Source organism: Schistocerca nitens, chromosome 1, assembly GCF_023898315.1.
Source record: "Schistocerca nitens isolate TAMUIC-IGC-003100 chromosome 1, iqSchNite1.1, whole genome shotgun sequence".
NCBI classification, from domain to species: domain Eukaryota; kingdom Metazoa; phylum Arthropoda; class Insecta; order Orthoptera; family Acrididae; genus Schistocerca; species Schistocerca nitens.
Window position 1 is genome coordinate 792984094 of NC_064614.1, and position 10908 is coordinate 792995001.

Consider the following 10908-nt stretch of genomic DNA (forward strand, 5'->3'; position numbering starts at 1 on the left):
TGTCACGAATCTCCAGTTGCAAATTTACCGACCCAGCTGAATGGATGACTCATAAGTTTACTTTAAGTAACTTTGCACAACACCATTGAAGTAGATTTCCAAGTTTATGCACATTTCTTTTCATTGTCCTTTTTGAAGAGGATCAGCTTTTATATCAAACTTCACATTGTAATAATACACATCAGTAAACTCACAGAGACTATAGTGGGTTGAAATTACACGAAGAAGTGGCAGTATAGCAGTGTCCATACTCAGTAGCTGTTCAGTATGGGTGACTGTATATCAGGGTAGTGCAGCACAGAATGTTTTTGTGCTATTGACTGAATGTTGAGCTGATATGGTTGTAGCTTAGTGATCACTGACTGCCTGAGTACCCCCAGAAATTAATACAAGAGGGGGCAAGACACAGAAAGTGCCATTTTTGTTATAGTTGATTAGCTGAGTTTGATAACGTGTTGATCCTCAAGAAATAAATTTGACAGGAAGTTCTCCATTCATTCAATATTTTATAAAGCTAGATTACTGTTATACCTTAAAGGTAACCATATTTCAGCAGTATATCCTAACTACCTCATTTCATATTATTAATAGTGGTTAGTTTGAGCAACTCTTAACATCCTAGGTCTCCACCAAAATAGTCCCTGTCTCCCTTGTTTGGTATGGTATTGTGTGGCCATGGCAACTGGACTACAGAACTTGTAACTCTATTGCTAGATGTCACAGTGTTCAAGAACTGTTTATTTTAAGAAGGTCCAAACACCTTAATCTGGCGTTTCCCAAGATAGTGTTAAAGGATCTTTGCTGTTCCTTATCTATATAAATGATTTGGGAGTCAATCTGAACAGCTGTCATAGGTTGTTTGCAGATGACACTGTCATTTATCGACTAGTAAAGTCATAAAAAGATCAAAACAAATTGCAAAATGATTTAGAAAAGAAATCTGTATGGCGCAAAATTTGGCAATTGACCCAAAATAACAAAAAGTGTGAAGTCATCCATATGAATGCATGAAGGAATCTGTTAAACTTCAGTTACACAATAAATGAGTCAAATCTAAAGACCTTACATTCAACTAAATACTTAGGAATTACAATTGCGAACAACTTAAATAGGAACGAACACATAGAAAATGTTGTGGGGAAGGTTAACCAAAGACTGCATTTTATTGGCAGCACACTTAGAAAATGTAACAGACCTGCTAGAGAAACTGCCTACGCTATGCTTGTCCGTCCTCTTTTAGAATACTGTTGCACGGTGTGGGATCCTTAGCAGATAGGATTGACAGAGTACATCAAGAAAGTTCAGAGAAGGGCAGCATGTTTTGTATTGTCGTGAAATAGGAGAGAGTGTGTCACTGAAGTGATACCGTATTTGGGTTGGAAGTCATTAAAACAAATGTGTTTGTCATCGTGGCCGAATGTCTCATGAAATTTCAATCACCAACTTTCTCCTTCGAATGCTAACATATTTTGTTGATTTTGACGTATAAAGGGAGAAACGATTACCATAATAAAAAAGGGAAATCAGAGCTCGCACAGAAGGATAAAGGTGTTCATTTTTTCCGCGACTTTACGAGATTGGAATAATAGAGAATTATTGTGAAGGTGGTTCGATAAACACTCTGCCAGGCACTGAAATGTGATTTGCAGAGTATCCATGTAGATGTAGATATTGACCTTGATGTTTCACCATTTTTTCCCTCTTTTTACAGTGCACAAATTGCCATTTTTTCTGCACTTGGGTCCACAGATGTTCGCGTGAATACACATAAGGTGTAGCATGACATTGTTCCGCATACTCTACTACATTTGCTCTAGCTAGTAAAGCATGATGCAGTCTCAACAAGCCTTAATGGATCAAATGTGAAACTTGCTGTCGACATTAAGATATGCAGCAGGCAATTGGGCTGTTCTTGTGTATATTAGGGCGGGTGTCGAGCAGGTGTACTGCAGCCGTGTTTTTAATGTGGTGCGTGTTCCAGCAGTCCATTTTTTGGACAGTGGTGAACCAGTAGAGACAGGAAAAAATCATTTATTTTATGGCCAAATTTGGTGTTATTTTTTGCCAAATTCAGTATAATTTTTTGCAAATATGATGATTATGCCAAATTTGGTGTTAGTTTTTTCCAATGTTGCTACATATTCTGATAAACTCGATAATTTTTTTCCTTAATCTGGTTTATTTTTTCCGTATTTCAGTGTTACTTTTTTTTCTACTTTACCATGTTATTTTTTTCCTATTTTGGTGTTATTTTCTCAAATGTCTGTACTGTTTTTTGCCAGTTGTGTTGTTTTTATCAAATTTGATATTTTTCAATGAATTCAGTTTAGTTTTTGCCAGTTTCAGTGCTCTTCACCAAATTCAGTGGATTTTTTCAATAAAATTCAGTTTTATTTCTTGCTGCTGTCATTGTTTATTGCCAAATTTGATTTGATTTTTTATTAAATTCAAGGTTATTTTTTGCCGATTTTTGTGGTTTTTAGAAATATTGGCAGTTTTTTTCAGCAATATAAACTATCATGTTACTCTTGTAAAACTTCAAAGTTTTTGAAGCAGAAAAACAGGGCTAGAATATTGTGGCACTACATTTCAAAAGGATTACATTCGAATGCTCAAACATTCTCTGTCTGATCAGCCTGGTTTAGGTTTTATGTGGCTTTCCCAAATCAATTCAGGCAAATATTGAAACATTTCCTTTAACAAGTTCATGGTTGATCACCTGCCCTCTCCTATTTAAACACATGTATATATATTTGTGAAATATTCTGTCATTTTTTGGAGGAATATACACATATTAACAACTTGAATACACATTATTAATGTTCCACAATAATATCTATTTAATAGATGGTTATGAACTGGCTTTTGGCTTCTTAGGCCATTGTAAGATAACTTAATACTAAACAGATAGTCCACACAAATTCAGTGACATATAGCTGTACAAAGATATGTGACATTTATGACTATATCAAAAAAATAAGTATATCATACCTAAACAGACTCTTAACAAATAAATCTTATACTATATTCAAATATTAAAACCATATCAATAGATAAGCCACATATGTTGTACAAGTGAGTGAGTAATGGCGCAGGCTACTATGTCACATCAACAGATTGGTGAATGTGATGAATAAAAGAAGGTTGTATACATGGAAGAATCCCGGAGATATTAAAAGGTATCAGATAGATTATATAATGGTAAGACAGAGATTTAGGAACCTGGTTTTAAATTGTAAGACATTTCCAGGGGCAGATGTGGACTCTGACCACAATCTATTGGTTATGAACTGCAGATTAAAATTGAAGAAACTGCAAAAAGGTGGGAATTTAAGGAGATGGGACCTGGATAAACTGAAAGAACCAGAGGTTGTACAGAGTTTCAGGGAGAGCACAAGGGAACAATTGTTAGGAATGGGGGAAAGAAATACAATAGAAGAAGAATGGGTAGCTTTGAGGAATGAAATAGTGAAGGCAGCAGTGGATTAAGTAGGTAAAAAGACGAGGGTTAGTAGAAATCCTTGGGTAACAAAAGAAATATTGAATTTAATTGATGAAAGGAGAAAATATAAAAATGCAGTAAATGAAGCAGGCAAAAAGGAATACAAACGTCTCAAAAATGAGATCGACAGGAAGTGCAAAATGGCTAAGCAGGGATGGCTAGAGGACAAATGTAAGGATGTAGAGGCTTATCTCACTAGGGTAAGATAGATACTGCCTACAGGAAAATTAAAGAGACCTTTGGAGAAAAGAGAACCACTTGTATGAATATCAAGAGCTCAGATGGAAACCCAGTTCTAACCAAAGAAGGGAAAGCAGAAAGATGGAAGGAATATATAGAGGGTCTATACAAGGGCGATGTACTTGAGGACAATATTATGGAAATGGAAGAGGAGGTAGATGAAGATGAGTTGGGAGATACGATACTGCGTGAAGAGTTCGACAGAGCACTGAAAGACCTGAATCGAAACAAGGCCCCGGGAGTAGACAACATACCATTAGAACTACTGACGGCCTTGGGAGAGCCAATCCTGACAAAACTCTACCAACTGGTGAGCAAGATGTATGAGACAGGCGAAATACCCTCAGACTTCAAGAAGAACATAGTAATTCCAATCCCAAAGAAAGCAGGTGTTGACAGATGTGAAAATTACCGAACTATCAGTTTAATAAGTCACAGCTGCAAAATGCTAAGGCGAAGTCTTTACAGACGAATGGAAAAACTGGTAGAAGCTGACATCGGGGAAGATCAGTTTGGATTCCGTGGAAATATTGGAACACGTGAGGCAATACTGACCTTACGACTTACCTTAGAAGAAAGATTAAGGAAAGGCAAACCTACGTTTCTAGCATTTGTAGCCTTAGAGAAAGCTTTTGACAATGTTGACGGGAATACTCTCTTCCAAATTCTGAAGGTGGCAGGGGTAAAATACAGGGAACGAAAGGCTATTTACAGTTTGTACAGAAACCAGATGGCATTTATAAGAGTTGAGGGGCGTGAAAGGGAAGCAGTGGTTGGGAAGGGAGTGAGACAGGGTTGTAGCCTCTCCCCGATGTTTTTCAATCTGTATATTGAGCAAGCAGTAAAGGAAACAAAATAAAAATTTGGATTAGGTATTAAAATCCAGGGAGAAGAAATAAAAACTTTGAGGTTCGCCGATGACATTGTAATTCTGTCAAGAGACAGCAAAGGACTTGGAAGAGCAATTGAACGGAATGGACAGTGTCTTGAAAGGAGCATATAAGATGAACATCAACAAAAGCAAAACGAGGATAATGGAATGTAGACAAATTAAGTCGGGTGATGCTGAGGGAATTAGATTAGGAAATGAGACACTTAAAGTAGTAAATGTGTTCTGCTATTTGGGGAGCAAAATAACTAATGATGGTCAAAGTAGAGAGGATATAAAATGTAGACTGGCAATGGCAAGGAAAGCGTTTCTGAAGAAGAGAAATTTGTTAACATCGAGTATAGATTTAAGTGTCAGGAAGTCGTTTCTGAAAGTATATGTATGGAGTGTAGCCATATATGGAAGTGAAACATGGATGATAAATAGTTTGGAAAAGAAGAGAATAGAAGCTTTCAAAATTTGGTGCTACATAAGAATGCTGAAGATTAGATGGGTAGATCACATAACTAATGAGGAGGTATTGAATAGAATTGGGGAGAAGAGGAGTTTGTGGCACAACTTGACGAGAAGAAGGGACCGGTTGGTAGGACATGTTCTGAGGCATCAAGGGATCACAAATTTAGCATTGGAGGGCAGCGTGGAGGGTAAAAATCGTAGAGGGAGACCAAGAGATGAATACACTAAGCAGATTCAGAAGGATGTAGGTTGCAGTAGGTACTGGGAGATGAAGAAGCTTGCACAGGATAGGGTAGCATGGAGAGCTGCATCAAACCAGTCTCAGGACTGAAGACCACAACAACAACAAGCTGAAAAAGGGGTAGGAGGAGGGGTGGGGGAGAATTCTGTGTAATGTTGATGTGGAACAGTTAAAACAAGCTTATTATCTAGTGGTGAGGGAAATAACTGGCTGGTGTTACTTTAGTAAGGGTAGGTAATAGAACAGTATTTGGTCATTAAGGACCGGGTCTGTGTTCTTTGATTGATTTTTATTAATGGCCGGAGTTTTGAATTATGTTAGTTTTCTGCGTTCAGTTCCTCTACGGAGAACATCACATTCCACATCATATGAATGACATTCTTTCAGAGCATGTTTAGCAAAGGTGGAAGGGAACATACTCCAGCTTTTGGTTCTAGGAATACTGTTGTCTACCTTCTGTTCAACTGTAAAGGTAAGATTCCACCTTTGGAATTTATAGAATTTCCTGCAATCTGTGTGGCAAGTTATATGTAGGTCAGCCAGGTAGCACTATAACTACTAGATTGACTGATTATGAAAGGTGCTGGGGACTGAAAAAGAAAGATTACACCTTTGCTGAATATGCTCTGAATGAATGTCATTCATATGATGTGAAACATGTTCGCGATAGAGGAACTAATGGCAGAAAACTAACATTTGACACCCTGGTCGTTAATAAACACCAATCAAAGAATCCTGACCTGGCCCTTAATGACCTAATGCAGTTCGCATTACTCAACCTTACTAAGGTATCAGCAGACAGTCATTGTTTCTCTCACCATTGAATAATAGGCTTGTTGTAACTGTTCCGCACCCACATTACATAGACGTCTTTCTCCTCCTACTCCTCCTCCTCCTCCTCCTCCTCCTCCTTTTTTGGCCTGTTCATCACATTGACAAGTTGTCCATATGACTTGTAGCCTGTTCCATTATTCACCTGTACAACATATTTGGCTTATACATTCATACAGCTTTAACATTTGAATTTACTGTAATATCAGATTTATTTGTTCAGAGCCTCTTTAGGTATTACATTGAGCTTGTGTTTTGTATTGATATAGTTATAAAATTTTGCACATCATTGTAAAGTTATGAATTATCACTGGAGTTGTGTGGGCTATCTGATTACTAAGAAGCTGAAAGCTGGTTCATAATGAATTATTTAATAAATATTATTGTGGAATATTAATACTGAGTATTCAAGTTATTAACATGTGTATATATATTTATATGTCTATGTATGTGACATGTGTTCTTCTTTATATTACCTTGACAAATTGTATTATATGTAAATTGAAGGTGGAAAGGGATTGTAGAATCCTCCTTAGACAAATAAATTACTAATACTAGTAATAAGGTTTGATCGAAGACTGAGACAAGATCCAATGAAGAGCAGCAGTTTTCATTGCTTCATCTGACATGAAAACATTATGGAGATACTCGACAAACACTAGTGGCAGATGCTACAAGAGACGTGTTGGGCATCGTGGAGAGGTTTGTACTTGAAATTGTGAAAGAGTATGTTCTGGGAAAAGTCTAGCAAAAATTACTTCCTCCCACATGCAACTCCTAAAATGACAACAATGAGAAAATTCGAGAAATTACAGTTAATGTGGAGGTTCACCACGAATCAATTTTCCCTTGCACTATTTGTGAATGGAACAGGGAATGGTGGAATTCTGTAATGGTGCCAAAGTACCTTCTGCCACACAGTCAGATGATTTGCGGAGAATAGATGCAGATGTAGAGCTGGTGGCATAATGACTAAGCCACTAGACTGCTTCATAAGAGAAACTGGGTTCAAACCCTGTCTGGACAATAAATCTAGGTTTACCAAAGTTTCTGCGAATTAAGGCAACAGCTAAGATGTCTGCTTTGAAGATGTTACAGCCATTTTCCTACTCTTTCATTGTGTCAAACTTTGAGCATTTAACTAATAACCTCATGGTAAGAGAGACATTAAAATCTAATCTTCCTTTCCCAGTTTTTATTATTTCTGGTGGTTTTCTTTTTATATATATATATATAGAACAAAATCCATAATATTTTGGGTATTTGTTGAGTTTGTGATATAAGTTGAGAATTATAAAATTGTCTTATTTATGTTATTTAACTTACTACATTGAAATACAAATACCCTCAGGCTTCAAGAAGAATAAATAATTCCAATCCCAAAGAAAGCAGGTGTCGACAGGTGTGAAAATTACCAACCTATCAGTTTAATAAGCCGTGGCTGCAAAATACTAACACGAATTCTTTACAGAAAAATGGAAAAACTGGTAAAAGCCAAACTTGGGGAAGATCAGTTTGGATTCCGTAGAAGTCTTGGAACATGCTAGGCAATACTCACCCTACAACTTATCTTAGAAAATAGATTAAGGAAAGGCAAACCTACGTTTCTAGCATTTGTACACTTGTAGAAAGCTTTTGACAACATTGAGTGGAATACTCTTTCAAATTCTAAAGGTGGCAGGGGTAAAATACAGGGAGCGAAAGGCTATTTACAATTTGTACAGAAACCAGATGGCAGTTATAAGAGTCGAGGGGCATGAAAGGGAAGCAGTGGTTGGGAAAGGAGTGAGACAGGGTTGTAGCCTCTCCCCGATGTTATTCAATCTGTATATTGAGCAAGCAGTAAAGGAAACAAAAGAAAAGTTCGGAGTAGGCATTAAAATCCATGGAGAAGAAATAAAAACTTTGAGGTTCGCCGATGACATTGTAATTCTGTCAGAGAGAGCAAAGGACTTGGAAGAGCAGTTGAACGGAATGGACAGTGTCTTGAAAGAAGGGTATAAGATGAACATCAACAAAAGCAAAACGGGGATAATGGAATGTAATCGAATTAAGTCAGCTGGTGCTGAGGGAATTAGATTAGGAAATGAGACACTTAAAGTAGTAAAGGAGTTTTGCTATTTGGGGAGCAAAATACTGATGATGGTCGAAGTAGAGAGGATATAAAATGTAGACTGGCAATAGCAAGGAAAGTGTTTCTGAAGAAGAGAAATTTGTTAACATCGAGTATAGATTTAAGTGTCAGGAAGTTGTTTCTGAAAGTATTTGTATGCAGTGTCGCTACGTATGCAAGTGAAACATGGACGATAAATAGTTTAGACAAGAAGAGAATAGAAGCTTTCGAAATATGGTGCTGCAGAAGAATGCTGAAGATTAGAGGGGTAGATCACATAACTAGGAGGAGGTATTGAATATAATTGGAGAGAAGAGAAATTTCTGGCACAACTTGACTAGAAGAAGGGATCGGCTGGTAGGGCATATTCTGAGGCATCAAGGGATCTCCAATTTAGTATTGGAGGGAAGCATGGAGGGTAAAAGTCATATAGGGGGACCAAGAGACAAATACACTAAGCAGATTCAGAAGGATGTAGGTTGCAGTAGTTGCTCGGAGATAAAGAAGCTTGCACAGGATAGAGTAGCATGGAAAACTGCTTCAAACCAGTCTCTGGACTGAAGACCACAACCTGAATATTGAAATACTCATTCACTTTTTCATAATAAGACAGGAATCTAAAACATTGACTGCCAAGGGGCTGTGGCGCGGGCACAGCAAGTGGCTCTGCTTACGCTGCCACTGGTCTCATGGCAGTCAACTTGTTAAATAAATTTGTTGTTCATAGGTAGAATAACTGAGTTTATTTTATTTTCTCAATTCTCATTCTTGCAATTGTGTTTGCAGTTGGAGGATGTTGAAGTAACTCTCAGTGACCAAATCCAGAAGGTTAGCAAAGTAAATTTTGGTGCTTCGTGGGATGAAGCAGCAGAAGCATATTGTGAAATGGAGGATATTTATGCACTATCAAGCATGAATACACTGGAAGAGGCTGTGAAATCCATTATCAACTTCCTTGGCATGCAGCCAGCTGAGAGGTCAGACAGAGTACCTGAAGGAAAGTCGGCACACACATTGTTTCTGGCAGGTAAAGTGTGTAGTGTACAGTAGCACATACATCTCTAATTTTTATGAGTTTAGCATAATTATTTCTTGCATGTTATATATGAAAATTTATGGCATGAAGATATCAGGAACAAAAGCAAAATAAGAATGGGAGTGGCTGAGGAAATAGAATAGAGAATGTATTTGTAAGTTTTTTTCCTAAACTTTCAGCTCTTGATAAAACTGGTAGAACAATATGTAATTTAATTTTAGGAATCTCATTCAACAACCCATTTAAGATAGATGAGAAAAATCTATCCTGGTTTCATATCAATTGTAGAAAGCTGCGGGCGAAGCAGCAAGCTGCAGTGCAGGCTTAAACAACTCGCAAGCAAATCAAACCAGACTAAAATTAATAAATAAAAAAGGAAAACCAGAACCACAATCCACTGAATAATAAAGAGGTAGAATCTGTCTTGGATGGCAGAGCAACAGATCAGATTCTTCTTTCAGAAATTATGGTTAAGATTAGGTGATAAAACCTAAAAGCTGCAGGAAGAGTTCTTCAAAAATTTTTGGCATTTTTAAATTCGAGTCTGCAATCATGGAAATGCTATGAGTCTCGAATTACAAGAACTCAGGAAATGGGTATTTAAAATAGTATAAAGTTTCTTTTTAAATAAAGTGAGATGGCAACCAAAGAACTATACAAGAAAATTTAAGCTGGTTTTAATTATTTCCAAAACACAGTATTTTTTTAAATAAGATTCTGTTTTATATAAGATCAACTAGTGGCCCGAAGTCATTGGGATGAAAGGCGTTGAAAAGAAGGTGGAAGATTTAGAATTGTTTTTAGAAATATTTGGCGTCAAAAGCAGTTTTTTAATTGCTAATGTGATCGATATAGAAAGGACAAGTTTCAGTGAGAAAGAAAAGTGTAAGCGACACCATTCTTGAAGAATTTCCTTTGTAGAATTAAGAAACTTGGATTCCATCTTCAGCCTTACGTAGCAGTGAATGTATACATTTGTTTTCATACCGGTAGTATTTTTACTCATATAACCAACTTGAATCCTTTCTATTTCCTGTACAGGGGTGTTTCGCGGAGGTCATGATATGCTGGTCCGAGCGAAATTAGCACTTGCTGAAGGTGTCACAATGCAGCTGACAGTAAGATCAACTAGTGAAGATGTAGCAGAACTAGTGACTTCATTAGTAGGATAACAGTGTTGCTGTGTGTGTATGTATGATATTTTATAGTATATTAAATATTTATACATAGTATTTACATATATTATGCGGCAATATTTCCAACATTACTGTGATTTGTGATATATTCCAATTCACTATGGAAAATAAAAGTTAACTTTTTTAGAAATTAAATTTTTCATTCATTGTGAGTGTATTATCCAAACACATTTTCCTTCTCTGTTGGTTCCATGCTCTTCATATGACAGATGCCAGAAGGGTTTTGACATTCATCTGGATACTGAGGCATGCAGATGTTCCAGGAAATGAACTTGCTGGCAAATTAGCTAAAGAAGCCACCACAGGAGTCAAAATTGAACTCAGAGTACTGGGCACAGGCTGAGAACAGCCCTAAAATTGCAACTGTGGGATCAAAATTTGAAACCTGTGATATGGAATGGCAG

At 37.0% G+C, this 10908-nt stretch overlaps 1 protein-coding gene across 2 annotated transcripts in view; it reads left to right on the top strand.

Moving 5' to 3' along the window:
- The window catches only part of LOC126262315 (coatomer subunit gamma), a 113802-nt gene extending 103163 nt beyond the window's left edge, over nucleotides 1-10639 (top strand). For both annotated transcript variants that reach the window (XM_049958878.1, XM_049958871.1), the window contains exons 15-16: nucleotides 9059-9299; nucleotides 10350-10639. In XM_049958878.1, coding sequence (XP_049814835.1) covers nucleotides 9059-9299; nucleotides 10350-10480 — 372 coding nt within the window. In that variant the 3' untranslated portion in view covers nucleotides 10481-10639. The remainder of the gene's footprint in view (nucleotides 1-9058; nucleotides 9300-10349) is intronic.
- Nucleotides 10640-10908: the final 269 nt, after the last annotated feature.